General features: G+C 41.0%; 1 protein-coding gene across 8 annotated transcripts in view; it reads right to left on the bottom strand.

Annotated features, from left to right (window-relative positions):
- Window positions 1–10,846, bottom strand: part of LOC132881614 (tyrosine-protein phosphatase non-receptor type 12-like) — a 167,208-nt gene extending 156,362 nt beyond the window's left edge. For 7 of the 8 annotated variants that reach the window (XR_009654063.1, XR_009654062.1, XM_060914276.1 and 4 more), the window contains exon 1: window positions 10,451–10,846. Coding sequence is in view for 6 of the 8 variants with exons in the window: in XM_060914276.1 (XP_060770259.1) it covers window positions 10,451–10,549 (99 nt within the window). In the remaining 2 variants the exon portion in view is untranslated. The remainder of the gene's footprint in view (window positions 1–10,450) is intronic. The other variant, XM_060914277.1, reaches the window with a different exon arrangement.
- Window positions 10,847–17,725: the final 6,879 nt, after the last annotated feature.

The raw sequence follows: 17,725 nt of genomic DNA, 5'->3' as shown, positions 1-17,725 counted from the left end.
TGCAGGGTAAAATGACGCAAGTGTACATTCATTGGTTGAACGCGAGTCAATGCCGCACTGGCTCATCACCGCCATTTTTAAAAATCTGCCTCAAACATTAGCCATGTAAACAGCTCAACATCCAAAAAAAAAACCCATACATGGACAAACGGACTGACGGTGAAGTCCAGGCTTTATTGAACACGTGACGTCAAACACGGCTCAACAGGCTCTTTGCAGCTAGACGTCGCATGCTTGGATACCACATACCAACGGCATACTGGAGAGCAAGCTTTCATGGAACCAAACCCTTTGACAAGGTTGATCACAAAAGTTTCAGCCCTTTATAACAGGCATATGGGGTGAAAATTCAAATTCAATCCAAATTGCTTGAATTCAGAACTGAAAGCAGATCATACTTTTTACAGAATTAAAATACACTACCGTTCAAAAGTTTGGAGTCACCCAGACAATTTTGTGTTTTCCATGAAAAGTCACACTTTTATTTCCCACCATAAGTTGTAAAATGAATAGAAAAGATAGTCGAGACATTTTTCTGGCCATTTTGAGCATTTAATCGACCCCACAAATGTGATGCTCCAGAAACTCAATCTGCTCAAAGGAAGGTCAGTTTTATAGCTTCTCTAAAGAGCTCAACTGTTTTCAGCTGTGCTAACATGATTGTACAAGGGTTTTCTAATCATCCATTAGCCTTCTGAGGCAATGAGCAAACACATTGTACCATTATGGCCCTTTTCCACTACCCTTTTTCAGCTCACTTCAGCTCGCTTCAGCTCACTTCAGCCCGACACGGCTCGCATTTCGACTACCAAAAACCAGCACGACTCAGCTCGTTTCAGCCCTGCTTAGCCCCTAAAACTCGCACGGTTTTGGAGTGGGGCTGAAGCGAGCCAAACCGTGCTGACTGAGGTTGGGGGCGTGAGCAGACACTCCCCTGTGCACTGATTGGTGAGGAGGCGTGTCCTCACATGCCCACACACGCCCCGCGAGCGCGCTGGGATCTGTAAACACCGCAAACCCGGAAGAAGAAGAATTACGAATTACGAGAATTTCTGAAGCCTTATGCGCCTCGCCTCATCTATACGCTCTTGCCAGTATCTGTTGGCGTTGTCGGTGACAACAAGCCACAGCACCAAGACCAGCAACACTAACGACTCCATGTCCTCCATGTTTATTGTTTACTATCCGGGTCGTGAGACTACGGCTTAAAAGCTCACTGAATCAGTGACATACAGAGCATCGTGGACGAGTTCGCGGAGCGCAAGGCTCGTCGTATGCCCTTCAAATAATGCGCGCAGTAGGCTATTGATGTTTTATTATGAGCCATGTACAGTATGTCGCCTAATGTTTTTTTGTTTCTGAGTTACATGTTCGTTTGAAGGACTTAATGTACAGAATAACATAGTTGCACCCCGTAGTGTTGAAATTGGTAAACACAGTGCATTCAGTGAGGTTTGCACCGCCCTCCTTTTATTTCTGACTCTTCCTGTCACCACTCTGAGCGCTCATTCGCATGCCCTTCAAATAATGTGCGCTATTGATGTTTTATTATGAGCCATGTACAGTATCCTAATGTTTTTTTTTTCTGAGTTACATGTTCGTTTGAAGGACTTGATGTACTAAATAACATATAGTTGCACCCGGTAGTGTTGAAATTGGTAAACACCGCAGTTGCGGACATTTTGTAGCCTAAAATGATGTTATGATAAGCTTTAATAAAGGGCCCGGTCATTTGCCCCGCCCCCGGCCCGGCTCTGACTTGTTCCGCCACTGTCACTGATGTCACTGTTTGCGCTGCTTAACGACATCACCTGACGTCCACCCACTTTCGCTAACTCCACCCAATGTGTCCACCCACTTCCAGCCAGCACGGTTCAGCGCGGTTGTAGTCGAAATGCAACTCCAACAGCCCCGCTCAGCTCGACTCAGCTCGACTCGGCACGGCACGGCTCAGCCGCGTTTGTAGTGGAAAAGCGGCAATAGAACACTGGAGTGAGAGTTGCTGGAAATGGGCCTCTATACACCTATGGAGATATTGCACCACAAACCAGACATTTGCAGCTAGAATAGTCATTTACCACATTAGCAATGTATAGAGTGGATTTCTGATTAGTTTAAAGTGATCTTCATTGAAAAGAACAGTGCTTTTCTTTCAAAAATAAGGACATTTCAAAGTGACCCCAAACTAGAGCTCTGCACTCCCGCGGGACCCGACGCAAAGCAGTGCGGCGCGGGACAAATTTTGAAAGCTTATTGCGGGCGCGAGTGGGAAGGGGAGTGCACAATGCGTGAGCGGGCGGGAGAGGTGATAAGCTGCAGTCCCGCTAACTAAAAACGTGTTTAAAATAAAATTTATAAATTATTAATTTATGTCTATCATATATAATTTGTGCTGGATATTTTATTTGGCATTAATAAAAACATTTTAAGATCCCTAAATTTGCAGATGTGGTCTAATCTCGCGTACGTTTCCGATTCCTTTCCGCTCTGCCGTGTTTGAGATCTCCGATCATGGCAGAAGAGCAGAGCTCCTCTAGTGAAACTCACAGTGCTTCAGAAGTAAGTGCTGCTTTAAAAAGAGGTACATTTACCGTTAAAAAGTCAAGAGTCCTGAAATCAGACATTTGGAAGTCGTTCTCACTCGTGTACGACACAGAGGGAAATAACGCGAACGTCTGCATCATGCGGGATTTGCGGGCGGGAGTAGGACAAAATATGGCAGGCGCGGGCGGGAGCGGGATTGAAAATCATAATTCTTTGCGGGAGCGAGACTGCACAATGCGGGAGCGGGACTGAAAATTCTGTCCCGCGCAGACCTCTACCCCAAACTTTTGAACGGTAGTGTATGCTTAGCCATTCTTAAGATATTACAAATCAAAGATTGAAAAAAAGTCTTAATTTGTAGAAAACTGCTGTGATATTCTGTCTGAGGATCACATGGTCCAATAGACCTCATGAACCAATGAGATCAAATGTTTTTCTCTTAATAACTTTTCTATTTTTCAAGATATTTACATGGAAATTGGCAGATACATAGATGGCTGGATATTGAATAAAAAGTTTGAAAAAGTAGTAAAAAATAAATTGTGCAAATTCGTATTTCATTAGTATTACTTATGCCAATTAGGTAAAACCGTTAACTCTAAACTTAATAAAAAAGTAATAAAAGATTATTTCTAATCCCGTCTGTGTGCTCTATAGGCCTTTGTATTTCTCAGAAGTAGAGCCTACTAGTGTTTATATTAAAGAATATAAAATATTCACAGCTTAAGATGAACCTTGGAAAAAAAAAATCCACAGCCAATAAACAATTCATTTAATTGAACCTCATGTTTCTGACTTCTGTTTTTTTTTTAAATCTCATTCCGACCACCAAGATCTCAATATTTATCAAAACAGCTCGTTAGATTCCAAAATAGTTGTTTATTTACATGAATCAGTTTGATTTGAACAAATAAGTAGGTAAAGCTCTGAAAACTCACTTCAAAGTCTCCTGTGAATCATAACATCAAAACTAGCAGACGGAAAATTTTGCTGAATACTTCATCAGAAACAGCGAGAGAACGTCCCGATAAAAATTCTGATTGATATTCACGAGTAATCCAGCCTGAAACCGATCAGAGAAGTGAGAGAGAGTGCGAGTCTGACTGCTTTCCCGTGACTCAAATCACTACGCGAGCAAAGTTTTTACTCTGCTGTAGCAAATTCAACCTGCCGTTACTCCCAAAGTACTGAACAGATCCTAACCAGAGAAAGTTCTTTGGAAAGCAGAGATAAGCTTTTTAATGATTGTATTCATGATAGAAAATATTCAAGAGTTAAGCAGTGACCAGTTTGGAAACTTAGATGAGCGTCTGCATGTGTGATTTGCACAGCACGGCCAGCGAGCGTCTGATATTCCTACTAGAAGAATTGTCAACATCATTTTCAAAGGCGCACTAGGAAGACGCTCTGGACGCTTACAGTAATGCTTTTATGGCTGAGGACTACAGTTGACTTGCTAACTTTAGGGACTGCAGTTGTCATGAACAGTTTTGCACTCAAGTTTCCATCAATGAAGAGTTATAACATCAACGAAACTGTCTTCATGTTAAAACTGGTAATGTTATAGTCATGCTGTCTGTTGTTGCCCAAATGAGGATGGGTTCCCTTTTGAGTCTGGTTCCTCTTGAGGTTTCTTCCTCATGTCGTCTGAGGGAGTTTTTCTTTGCCACTGTCACCACAGGCTTAATTGCTCATTGGGGATAGATTAGGGACAAAATTAGCTGATGTTTTAAGTCATTCAAATTCTGTAAAGCTGCTCTGCGACAATGTTTATTGTTAAAAGCGCTATACAAATAAACTTGACTTGACCTCGGTCTGATATCTTCCCGTAAAGACTGAGCAAGCAAGGTTAATAAGGAGTTTATTAACTTATTGTATATTTTAGATATTGCAAAGCACTTTTGATCAAAAAAAAAAAAAAAAAAAAAAAAAAAAGTCTCTTCCACTGCTGATTTTTTTCCACATATTTACTGAACCATGGCAACCCTGAAGATGACTGATACTTCGGCATGGGAAGCATCAAACCCATGTGAACAAACGTACTACGTATAAACCCATTAAACCGAGCTGCTTCACTGTACGCTGGACGACTGAAAGGTGTGTTACAGGATAGTGTATAAAAATTCACTCCATACTCGCACAAATCATGCACGATATCCTGCTGAATGCATTTTGTTCGAGTCCATGCGACGTCGTTCCTAAACTTTTGCAACGCCACCATCACGAGCCACGGTTGGGGAAGGGAAGAGAAGAGGAAGGGTTATGAGCTTCCTCAAAGGATCTTGAACCCTTTCTAATAGAGAAACCACTGTTCGAGATTCTGGATCTAACCTTTTATTAATCCCGAGAAAAACAGCAGCATGACATTCCTGCAAGTCGACAAATGTCGTCTGAGGTTAAGATCCAAAACCAGGCACAGAGAAGAGAAGAGACTGATGTCGCCGACTATAATACCGACCTCTCCAGCACTCAATTATTTTACATATTTACAATCCAACAGCTGGATCCTTCACCCCATCACAACAAAACCTACGTTCTGCGAGTCTCTCAAAACCAACACAATGCTGCACCTTAACTTCATGGTCAACATTTTCAAGTCGCCCCACATAGATGTTATTTAACTGTAAAAATGAGTATACGCTAATTTTTCCTTGAAACTGTTGGAACAGCATCACCACCACCATCTCAGGCAAACCACCCGTCCTGCTTTAAGCCCTGGTCACACTACAGCTCGTGAATACTTGCCAATGTAAAACCGTTAGCATCGCCACCAATTCTGTGAATGTTCGCCAAGCTTCACGAGTTGTTTTTTGGTGTTTCTCCACCTCATGAGTGGCCAAACATGTCACGAAAAAAAATTCAACGCATGCATTGAAATTTAGCGGCGATGTTTGTCAGCAAACTAAGCATTGAATACTCGCAGATACGTTTGGGAGCACTTTCTGAAGCTCAGGGAACCTTCATCAAGCCTCTTGAGAGGCATGTGTCTCGAATCCATGTCCCCAATGCTCACAGGAGCCTCATCAACAACAGCTCGGCATCGCCTCACCTTCCCCGAGACTTTTATAAAAAAAAAAGGCGTATTTACATTCGGGGATCCTTCAGAGCATGTTGCATACGCGATTGGGACCCGGTCGTTACGGGAAACACCCGATACTGATCCGAATGCAATCAGCACACGCCGTTTTCACAGAGACTTTGCAAAGTATTCTGTCGGGTATGCGGCGGTAGACGGATCCAAGTGCAGGAAGAGTGGTGATTAGCAGGTGTGATATTTACAAAAACAAAACGAGCCCCGTGTCTGAAATCACTCACTCGTTCACTACTCCCTACTCACTATCTAGGGAATTCTATATAGAGGACTATATCGTGAGCTCATTGGTAAAATGGAAAAAGAAAAACGCTTTCGCCACCATGGCGTTATTTACGTCCTCACTGTCGCACAATTAAAACGTGCCAGATCTGGGGCGTCGTGGCTCAGGTGGCTAAGGCGCCATACCATAAATCCGGGGACCCGGGTTCGATTCCGACCCGAGATCATTTCCCGATCCCGTCTCTCTCTCCCACTCATTTCCTGTCCTGTCTCTGCACTGTCCTATCCAATAAAGGTGAAAAAAGCCCCAAAAAAATATTTAAAAAAAAAACGTGCCAGATCAGTCAGCTGGTGGGTTTTCAAAACAAAAAAAAAACAGTACCGTGATAAATCCATATTATACTGAGTACATTACCTACATTAATAGATACTAAGTACTTTGTGTCTGCTGCATCTTTCAGTTCTTTTAAATCAAGGCTGAATCCTTTCTTCTTTGCCGCTGCCTTTTATTCAATCAAATGAGGCTTTTGATAAGTTCCAGTGCAGAGCGAGGAATTATTTATTCTTGTATTTTATCTGCCTCAGCTTTTTTCTACTCTCTTATGGTTTTTAATTGTACTCGAATATCTGTTTATAAGGCGTTTCTTCCTCCGTCCATTCACCCCAACACTTTTTTTTCTTTTCAGTGCGACCACAATGCATGTTGGTATATATTGCTTGATTAGTGACCATCGGTTGTACACTACTTTTCACGCTGCATTATGGGATACCACGAGTCCACTATATAGGGTGGAATAATTCTCACTATACATTCGGACAGCACTACAAAGTTGCGAACGTGCTATATAGCCCATTATAGTGAGTAGCGAGTGATTTTGGACACAGGGAATGTGCTACAAAGTGCTTTTAGTAGACCGTGTAAATCATTTTTTTTTGTTAATAACTACATACTTACTAGAAGCAGCTGATGTGTGAAAATGTTGGACTGGTTTGTTTTTTCAATGCTGCATTTTTTTGAAGTATAAAAAAAACCCAGCCATATTTATTATTTAGAATATTTGTTTAAGGCAACATTACTGTACCGTGAGCAAAGCGGTACATCATATGATGTGTATGGTAGAAATGCCTTTGAGAATTATAAAGATGCTGTTTTTTCATCATATTGCACATCCATAATACTGCTGTAGAAATAATTTACGAGGAACTTTCACTCCTGTACTTCACATCACTGGTGTTAGTGATTATTCCAGGAATTAAAAAAAAAAAAAAAAGACCCCCCACCACTTGTATTTTGAAACCACAAAAAGTGCTTCCAGGTTCAAAGTTCATTTCAACCAGCAACACAACGACTATTAGGCATTAATTACTTGTAAATTTATATTTTTTTCCTAGCTGTCATTGCATTGATTTTATTTTGTAAAACAATCAATCAACGCACAAAATACATAAATATAGTGTACATTAAGATACACGGATAACACAAGAAAGCGTATAACGCTGTGGTCCAGCAATTTACACATACTTTTTGTGGTATCAAAATACAAGTGGTGTGTGGTTTTGTCTTGTTGGTTTTTTTCCCCCTGGAATAAAATCAACACCAATGATGTGAAATACAGGAGCAAAGGTTCCTCTTAAAAATTATTTAAACAGCGGTATTACGGATGTACAACATGACAAAAACATCGTCTTGCCAGACCACAATGGAGATAAGTGTTATATACTTTGCGTATCTTAAAGTACACTATATTTTTTTCACAGTATGGTTTCCATCAAATCATGCGTCCTGATTGGCTCGCGAGCGGTCCAGAATCCTACGATCCGGACCCCGGTTATGGACCTTTGGCGACTCGCTCGTTCACAACAACAAACATAATAGCAAGTTTTTTGTGAACATTTATTTTTCCATTTCTCAGTATAATAGCATTAATTTAACAGCATAGATAGCGATAACAGTGTTCACAGCGAAAGCGAGTTTCACTACACTGATGAAGACGAAATAAAAGAAAACATTTCAGGAGAAAGCCGAGAACAAGCTTGTAGCAGGTTTGTTCTAAATATGGTTTCCCTTTCGGGCGCTCTCATTTTCTGTAAGAATTTGGTAAAGTAAAAAAAATAAATAAAATAAAAAAATATATATATTATTTACCAGCTGGGAGGTCCGTATCGTGAAATACCGTGTCCAAGGTCTTGAAATAGTCAAGTTTATTTGTATAGCGCTTTTAACAATAAACATTGTCGCAAAGCAGCTTTACAGAATTTGAACGACTTAAAACACGAGCTAATTTTATCCCTAATCTATCCCCAGTAAGCACACTTGTGGTGATGATAGCAAGGAAAAACTCCCTCAGACAACACGAGGAAGAAACCTCAAGAGGAACCAGACTCAAAAGGGAACCCATCCTCATTTGGGCAACAAACATGACTATAACAATAAATAGAGGCCTTGATCAGCATTTTCAAGACCTCAGTCATGGTATTTCACAATACGGACAGACCTTAAAGGGCATATTCTGGACCAATTTCGTTTTTTTTAACATGAAAAGTATGTCCCTTTACACACTCATCCAGAAGGGTAATTTTGCACAAGGCCATCTGTCTACAGCAGAAAAAAAATAAAATGCGTCTGGAAAAATCCCAAGGGAGTCTGGAGCCAGATTCGTGACGTCACCTGCGGAAGCGCCAGCAGGCTGCGCGAGCTTTGCACGGTTTCAGTGCACAGCCTGTGTAGACCAAGCGCTCCCGTTTCTCTCTCATTGTCCGGTCTTTTGGGAAACGATGAGTACTAATCCCATCAAGATTGGTGTTGCTACACCCTCCTACGATACGTCTGTTAACCATTTTAATAATTACGCGATAACGTTGAAGAAATTTGCAGAAAACCACCAGGTCGTTTTCCCATAACAAACCAGCGCTGACGTAGGATTCAGAGGGAGGCGTCCCGCATGCGACGTCACGAAAATCCATGTTTGCCAGGAAATCCAAATGGCAAGTTTTTTTTCAGAGGCGGATGAATTCGCTTCAAATGGGTCGATTTCAACTGAACTTTTCTGGTATTGCACAAGGTAAAAAAAATTGCACAAAATGCAAGCTGTGACAGACATTTGACCAAAGTTTAATATAAAATAGGAGAATTCCACTGATCTTGCTCCTGAATTTACCCATGATATGCACTTTAAGCTGGTAAATATGTATTTTGTGCATTATCTCATCTCATTATCTGTAGCCGCTTTATCCTGTTCTACAGGGTTGCAGGCGAGCTGGAGCCTATCCCAGCTGACTACGAGCGAAAGGTCATCACAGGGCTGACACATAGACACAGACAACCATTCACACTCGCATTCACACCTACGGTCAATTTAGAGTCACCAGTTAACCTAACCTGCATGTCTTTGGACTGTGGGGGAAACCGGAGCACCCGGAGGAAACCCACGCGGACACGGGGAGAACATGCAAACTCCGCACAGAAAGGCCCTCGCCGGCCACGGGGCTCGAACCCGGACCTTCTTGCTGTGAGGCGACAGCGCTAACCACTACACCACCGTGCCGCCCCATTTTGTGCATTATTTTACTAAATTAAAAAAAATATCAAATATTCATCTTCCTGTCCAACATTTTGATGAAACCAGTGAACACCACACTTTGCTGCTGCTGCTGGTGTGATGACTGAGGTGTGCAGCTCTGAGATGCTCCTGACGCCATCTTGGAATGTTGGGAACGAGCCCTTTAAATGGGAAAGTGTCACTGGGGTCCTGTCACTGGTCTAACAGCACCATAGGGCACGAACAAGTCCGCTGACTTAAAGTAATGGCACCCTGTCGGTTCACAAAGAATGGCATTCCAGACAGAACAGAAAGCAGAAACAACCCTGAAAGAAAGAAAGAACAGACAGGCAAAGAAACTAAGGAGCTCAGACCTGGACTTAAAACTTACAGGATAAACTGTGTGTGTGTGTGTGTGTGGGTGTGTGTGTGGTCTTTTAGCTTTACACACACACGCATGAAAAAGCAGCCTGTTTCCTCCCCTGACGCGCCCTGAACACGCTGCCAGTCCCAGAGCCGGATATCTGTCCTAGTTTTATTGAAACCTTTTCAATTCATACCAAAAACAAAAGGTGAAAGAAAGAAAAAAAAAAAGAGTGAGCGCCTTTAGGTCAGCGTTAGCATCTTTGATGTCGAGGAAGAGGCATCAAACAGGACAGGAATTAAATAATGTAGCTTTAGTTGTAGCAAATGCAGTGTCTTTGTGTGTGTGTGTGTGTGTGTGTGAGAGAGAGAGAGAGAGAGAGAGAGACAGAGAGAGACACACACACACACACACACACCGAGAGAGAGAGAGATGCAGAGCTTGTATCTGATGAACACGGGGTTAAAATGTGTTTGTTTGAGGAAGGAGAGAGGTAGGCCTCAGGAGAAGCCTGCTAGCTGGAGTTAGGGAGAGGGTGTGTGTGTGTGGTGGTGGTGGGGGATCAGAGCGCTCTTTCAGGATACAAAAGATACAAAGTAGCGACCCAACCATGTGAAGTGTTACTAGAGTGAGTAAAGGAGGTGTGTGTGTTGCAGGATGAGTGTGAGGATGTGCTGTGTTGTGTCTCACCATGAAGTCGGAGCTGAAGTTATCCTCTCCCCTGTGCTCCCCTGATCGCATGGCCTGAACCCCCTGAATGAACTTCCTCAGGATATTCGCCTGATCCATCCTCACTCTCCCTGAAGATCGGCACCGGGGCCGAAACGTAGCTACAAAAATATCAAGTACAAACAAACGTAGAAAAATAAATTAAATAAATAGACTCTTAAAGGAAAAAATCTCCTCTGATGATTAACTCCATCATGTTTGTGGCTCGTCTTTCCTCCAGGATCAGTGTCAGCTGTGAGTCTCTGCTCTAACACTGTCTTATATACATACATACAGCATATAAACACCTCTGTGTGTGTAGATCCACAGCTAAAACCACCATCAGTTCACCCCTCCCTTACTCCACACTGCCACATTACCAACTCAACTCAGAAACAAAACTGTCTGGACCGCCCAAAAGCCGCCACACACAAAGCTCTGTTCCGATTGGACAGCGCCCTGGAAATACTCATGTCTGATTGGTTAGCGCTCCGTGTCTATCAAATACAATACCGCCCTTCTTAGTTGCCAATTGTCAGAGCTGGCTGTCAATCTGAGCATGACGTCAGCAAGGTTATGATTGGTTGAGCCCAGGACCCCCTTCCCACCCAGATTTCCGCTCCGTGTGACGTATGGAGAAGCTTTAATCAATAAATATTTTAAAAAAGAGTCTTTGTGATTTAATACAGAGTGAATTTAGGGCAGCTCAACTTAGCCAAGCAATATTTATTTTCTGGACGGATAGGACAAAATCAAAACTTTTGTTACTTATGGAAGAAATAACATGATTTCATTCACGTGACGTCATGTAAATGGGCGTGGACAGACTCAAACCGGAAGTAGACCCCCCAAAAAAATCTTGGAATAGGAATGAATTATTGTGTAATGCCATGCTTTGGCTAGCTGTTGTTGTTGTCATGAATTGTCCTGAACAATATATTCCACCTATGTATGATGTAAACATAGAAAAGATGCAGTTCTGTAACAAAATAAAAATGCATTAAGTTCAAATCATGAATTTCATGAAGTCGTGAATTTTAATCATGAATTTAATCATGAATTTTATTTTCTGGACTGATAAGAAAAAGTCAAACCTTTTGTCACTGATGGAAGAAATAACATGATTTCATTCGCGTGACGTCATCTAAATGGGCGTGGTCAGACTCAAACCGGAAGTAGGACCACCCCCCCAAATCTTGGAATAGAAATAAATTATTGTGTAATGTCATGCTTTGGCTCGTTGTTGTTGTTGTCATGAATTGTCCTGAACAATATATTCCACCTATGTATGATGTAAATATAGAAAAGATGCAGTTTTGTAACAAAATAAAAATGTATTAAGTTCAAATCATGAATTTTAATCATGAATTTCATGAAGTCATTAATTTTAATCGTGAATTTTAATCATGGATTTAATCATGAATTTTATTTTCTGGACTGATAAGAAAAAGTCAAACCTTTTGTCAGTGATGGAAGAAATAACATGATTTCATTCATGTGAGATCATCTAAATAGGCGTGGTCAGACTCAAACCGGAAGTAGACCCCACATAAAATCTTGGAATAGGAATGAATTATTGTGTAATGCCATACTGAGTTTCTAGTGAATAATCTCATTACAGTTACAAAACATTACATACACACATGTCGATCTAGAAAGCGCTCTCCATCATGGTCTGTAATTAAACAGGAATTGTCTTTATTTCACAAATGTTTCAAGAAAATTAACAATGCCCAGGCTAAGAACTTAAACTCACTTATATTGTCATATCAGTTGTGCTAACCCCTTGTTATATTTGTTTTCTTTTATTTATTTTATTTATTTTCTTTGTCTTACATACCTTTAATCATCTCATTAGAGGAGATGGGATTTTGGTTTTTGATAGAATTGTTAAATCTATTGTAGTGAGTTTGTCGTTGTATTGTATTCTTTTGTTTCAATAAAAAAACGAAAAAAATATTGTGTAATGCCATGCTTTGGCTAGTTGTTGTTGTTGTTGTCATAAATTGTCCTGAACAATATATTCCACCTGTGTATGATGTAAATAAAAGAAAAGGTGCAGTTCTCTAACAAAATACAAAATGTATTAGTTCAAATCCTGAATTTTAATTATGAATTTCATGAAGTCATGAATTTTATTTGCTGGACTGATAAGAAAAAGTCAAATCTTTTGTTATTGATGAAGAAATAACATGATTTCATTCGCGTGACGTCATCTAAATGGGCGTAGTCAGTCTCAAACTGACCCCCCCCCCCCCCCCCCCCCCCAAAAAAAAAAATCTTGGAATAGGAATAAATTATTGTGTAATGTCATGCTTTGGCTAATTGTTGTTGTTGTTGTCATGAATTGTCCTGAACAATATATTCCACCTATGTGTGATGTTAATATAGAAAAGATGCAGTTCTGTAACAAAATAAAAATGAATTAAGTTCAAATCCTGAATTTTAATCATGAATTTCATGAATTATTGTGTAATGTCATGCTTTGGCTAGTAGGAGTAGTTGTTGTTGCTGTTGTTGTTGTTGTCGTCGTCATAAATTGTCCTGAATAATATATTCCACATATTTATGATGTACGAATAGAAAACATGTTTCTGTAATAAAATAAAAATGTATTTGGTTCAAATCATGAATACAGAGATTTATAGATAGATAGCTACATTAATTAGTCATTTTGGAAATTCGTTGTGTGCCGTTCAGCAGTCATTAGACAGACAGATATCTACAATAAAAAAAAACACACAACACTAACAACAACCAGTAGTGCCTATACAATTTATAAGGTGTAGCATCCTCACACAAGTTAATAATAATAATAATAATAATAATAATAATAATAATAATAATAATGATGGGCGGCACGGTGGTGTAGTGGTTAGCGCCGTCGCCTCACAGTAAGAAGGTCCGGGTTCGAGCCCCGTGGCCAGCGAGGGTCTTTCTGTGTGGAGTTTGCATGTTCTCCCCGTGTCCGTGTGGGTTTCCTCCGGGTGCTCCGGTTTCCCCCACAGTCCAAAGACATGCAGGTTAGGTTAACTGGTGACTCTAAATTGACCGTAGGTGTGAATGTGAGTGTGAATGGTTGTCTGTGTCTATGTGTTAGCCCCGTGATGACCTGGCGACTTGTCCAGGGTGTACCCTGCCTTTCACCCGTAGTCAGCTGGGATAGGCTCCAGCTTGCCTGTGACCCTGTAGAACAGGATAAAGCGGCTAGAGATAATGAGATGAGATAATAATACAATTATAATTAAATCATTGGTCATTTGGGAGAGCATTGTACTTAAAATACAGTAAGTGGAGAGAGGAAAAGTGAAGGAATAGCCTATAATGTCTATAATGAAGGTATAAATGGGGTAGACATGGCCTGAAGGTTAGAGAAGCAGTCTTGGGTCCAAAGGGTCACTGGTTTGATTCCCAGGACTGACAGGGAAAATGTGAGGGAAGTTGAGTGAATGAACAACACTTTTGCCTCACCTCCCTCTGTATCATGGCTGAAGTGCCCTTGAGCAAGGCACCTAACCTCAACTGCCCCCCAGGTGCTGTAGCATAGCTGCTCACTGCTCTGGGTATGTGTGTGTGCGCTCATTGCTCACGTATGTGTGTGCATGTGTCTGTTCATTGCTTCAGATGGGTTAAATGCAGAGGAGGAATTTCACTGTGCTTAAGTGTACAGATGATAAATAAAGTTCTTTTTCTTCAAACATCTCACAATGCTTTTCAGTCATCCTTGACAAACTTCTTTAGAATATGGTTTAAATACTGTTCCTTCACATGCAGATAGTCAATGCAGTGAGGATTTCAGAGATGTGTCATGTGTGGGGGACTTTGTTTGATTAATACCAAGAAAGTTTAGACAAGTTGGAAATTCAAAAGTGTCCCAATATATCTGGATTCACCCTACAATACATACATACATACCGTACATGCATGTCAGAAATCATGGTTCCCACATTAAAGTCACACTTGAAATAATTACACATCTTCTGTTGTCCAGTGAATGTCACTTACTGTGTCTCATTGAATGTGAATGAATAAAGGTCAGCTGACTATTGGGTCTTGTTTCCATGAGATCATAAAGGGTTGACAGAAGTTGATGTTATGTTGATGTTATAATAAAGAGTTATAACATCAACGAAACTGACTTCATGTTAAAACTGTTAATGTTATATTCATGTTGTCTGTTGTTGTCCAGGTGAGGATGAGTTCCCTTTTGAGTCTGGTTCCTCTCGAGGTTTCTTCCTCGTGTCGTCTGGGGGAGTTTTTCCTTGCCACCATCACCACAGGCTTGCTCATTGGGGATAGATTAGGGATAAAATTGGCTCATGTCTTGGGTCATTCAGATTCTGTAAAGCTGCTTTGGGACAATGTCTATTGTTAAAAGCGCTATACAAACAAACTTGACTTGACTTGACAGAAGTTGGCTGACAGAAGCACTTGATAATATACTCATGCTGTGACAGATTATCTGATAAATGTTTGTAATGTTGTATTTTTCCAGTTTGGGTAGTACCCTGTCTGATGATTGGTCTTTGGATCTTCACATTCCAGCCATCATTTGTATCTATGATGCCATTTATGCCACACACCATGGCTCTAGCAGATACTCTTTTCTCAAAGTAATTCTCAAGGTAATGAAGGAGGAAAGTGAGAAACCAGTGAGCTGTATATATCTGAAATCTCCTATGTACCAGAGGCTATATACAGTACATTAGTAACTTTTTAGATATTTGTCAAAATCAGAGACGATCCATACAAATATGACTTTGCTCTGAGCATTGACATTTTTCCAAACAGAAGCACTGTAATGTGTTTAGATCATCCACCCATCTATCTTTATCTATAATGTTTATCTCTCAGGGTTGTGGTGGAACCTGGAGTCAAGTCAAGTCAAGTTTATTTTTATAGAGCTTTTAACAATAGACAGACATTGTCGCAAAGCAGCTTTACAGAAAATTAAAGACTTTAAACTTGAGCTAATTTTATCCCTAATCTATCCCCAATGAGCAAGCCTGTGGCAACAGTGCCAAGGAAAAACTCCCTCAGATGACATGAGGAAGAAACCTCGAGAGGAACCAGACTCAAAAGGGAACCCATCCTCATCTGGGTGATAACAGAGAGTGGGATTATAAATAACTCGCTTCTATAACTGTGTCTTATAGAGTCACAAAGTATAACTGTGAAATCAGGAAAATCATTATAGTTTGAACATGAAGTCTGTTTTGTTGAAGTTATAAACTGTTCATTGATGGAAACTTGAGTGCAAAACTGTTCATGACAACTGCAGTCCTAAAGTTAACAAGTCAACTGTAGTCTCATTCCAAGTGCAATTTCCACTGTCCATATGGGGCCGTCCTCCACAGGACCAATGTGATGAGACTCCAGCCAGATGTAGGGCATCAGGCTGGATCAGGTGAGTCCGAGGAGCAGAAGAAGTCAGCATCTCGATCTCAGGATTGACATGTAACTCAGAGGGACAGACAGAGGGAAGGGGGGGAGAAAACACAGGTTGTTAGGTATGCCCAATGTCACCTAATGAGTAAGAAAAGGATACATTTTAGAGTAGTAGTAGAGTAACTTTATTGATCCCCAGAGGGAAATTAAAGTGTCAAGTAGCTTACACAAATGTACAAAAAACACATATAGTGCAAGCAGGGACTCTGGCAAAACTAACTACAAGTATGACAGCATAACTAAAAGGGGAGAGTCAGAAGCAGCCAATCCCATCTGACTTTCGGTGAGAGGTGGGGTTCACCCTGGGCAAGTCACCAATCTATCACAGGAACAACCATTCACACTCACATTCACACCTATGGGCAATAACCCTAACCCATGACTACGTCATCGCTTGTTTACCGCAATGCATTATGGGCAATACCCGGGGTCAGCTCCGCCGTATTGTTTACTTTCGCCTTTGTTAAACACTGCATTATTCTGCTTAACCGGTTTTAACCATGCCTAAAGTGAATTGCTGTGTGCCTTACTGTGTCTCCACAACAAAGAGAATTCCTAATTTGAGCTTTTATCAGCTGCCAGTCAAGGAGAAGAAAGAAATGGATAAGTTTAATCTGCAATGAAAACCTTCGAACTGAATCGAAATGGACAAGTGTTTGTAGCTTACATTTCTCTGGTGGGAAAAAGACATACTTAAACTGTGACCCAGAAATATTTCCATGGTCTGCGGAATGGCCTTCGGTTATAGAAGATGATAACAATCGACACTGTTCATCGTCTGAAGCTAGCGATATTCCAAAGCCTGTAAAACAAAGAAGCATTCTTCGGCCTTTGCTTCTCAACGTACCAAAGCACTTGGCAGCTGAACAAGCCTGTCGGACCGATAAAACTCCCAAACCACAAAGGGTTCTCTTTCGGGTATGTATAAAGTTATGTAAAATAAGATAAAGGCATTTATCTGAAGAAAATGCATTTATACTGAACATGACACGGCAGATCAGCGCGTTTCCAAAGATTTTTTTTTTGTAATGTTTCCTGATAGTTTTATTTAACTAATCACTCACCTATGTAACTGTGCATTGCAATAAACAAGTGATGATGAAGTTATGCTTGGGGGATATTTAGAGTAGCCAGTTGACCTATTCTACATCTCTTTGGTCTGTGGGAGGAAACCCACAGAGACACAGGGAGGCCCCAGTCGGCCACAAGGGTCAAACCCAGATCCTTCTTACTGTCATGTGACAGTGCTAACTGCTGCACCATCGTACCACTGGTGTTTAGATCAGAACCCTCCCCTTCCCCCTCCAAAAAAAAAAAAATTGGTTTGTACATTCTGAGTATTGAGTACAGCATTAGCCTTTGCTTCATCTCTACTTGAAGTGCATTAGTCCTTTAGTCTGTTTAGCTCTCTCACCTGGACAACTCAGTGTGTAAATATTTACTAAATGTAGAAATAAATACATTATTATTATTATAATTATTATTCGGTTCAAGGGTTATCATAGCTGGGGTGGTAGTGGGGATAAGCTCCCACTCCCTATAAAGTGCCCAATAGGCATGCACCTCAAACAGCCTCTGACAACCAAATCCAGCTCCTGGCCTTCATGTGTGGTTTAGCTTCTAAACCCGGCAGACCTGTCTCTACTAACAGGAGAAGGGACGAAAGGTAGGCTCTGGTGCCTCAAAACCAGATGCTTCAGGTAGATGGGGCTCATTAACCTTGGTTGGTAGCTCATCTAGGAGAAGGGAAACTCTTATATCAAACCTCCGCTGCCTTGCGGCCATACCCACTCATGGGAAAGGCTAAGG

This window comes from Neoarius graeffei, chromosome 2, assembly GCF_027579695.1.
Source record: "Neoarius graeffei isolate fNeoGra1 chromosome 2, fNeoGra1.pri, whole genome shotgun sequence".
NCBI lineage: Eukaryota > Metazoa > Chordata > Actinopteri > Siluriformes > Ariidae > Neoarius > Neoarius graeffei.
The sequence above is the reverse complement of the archived record's forward strand: the minus strand, read 5'-3'. Positions and strand labels throughout refer to the sequence as shown.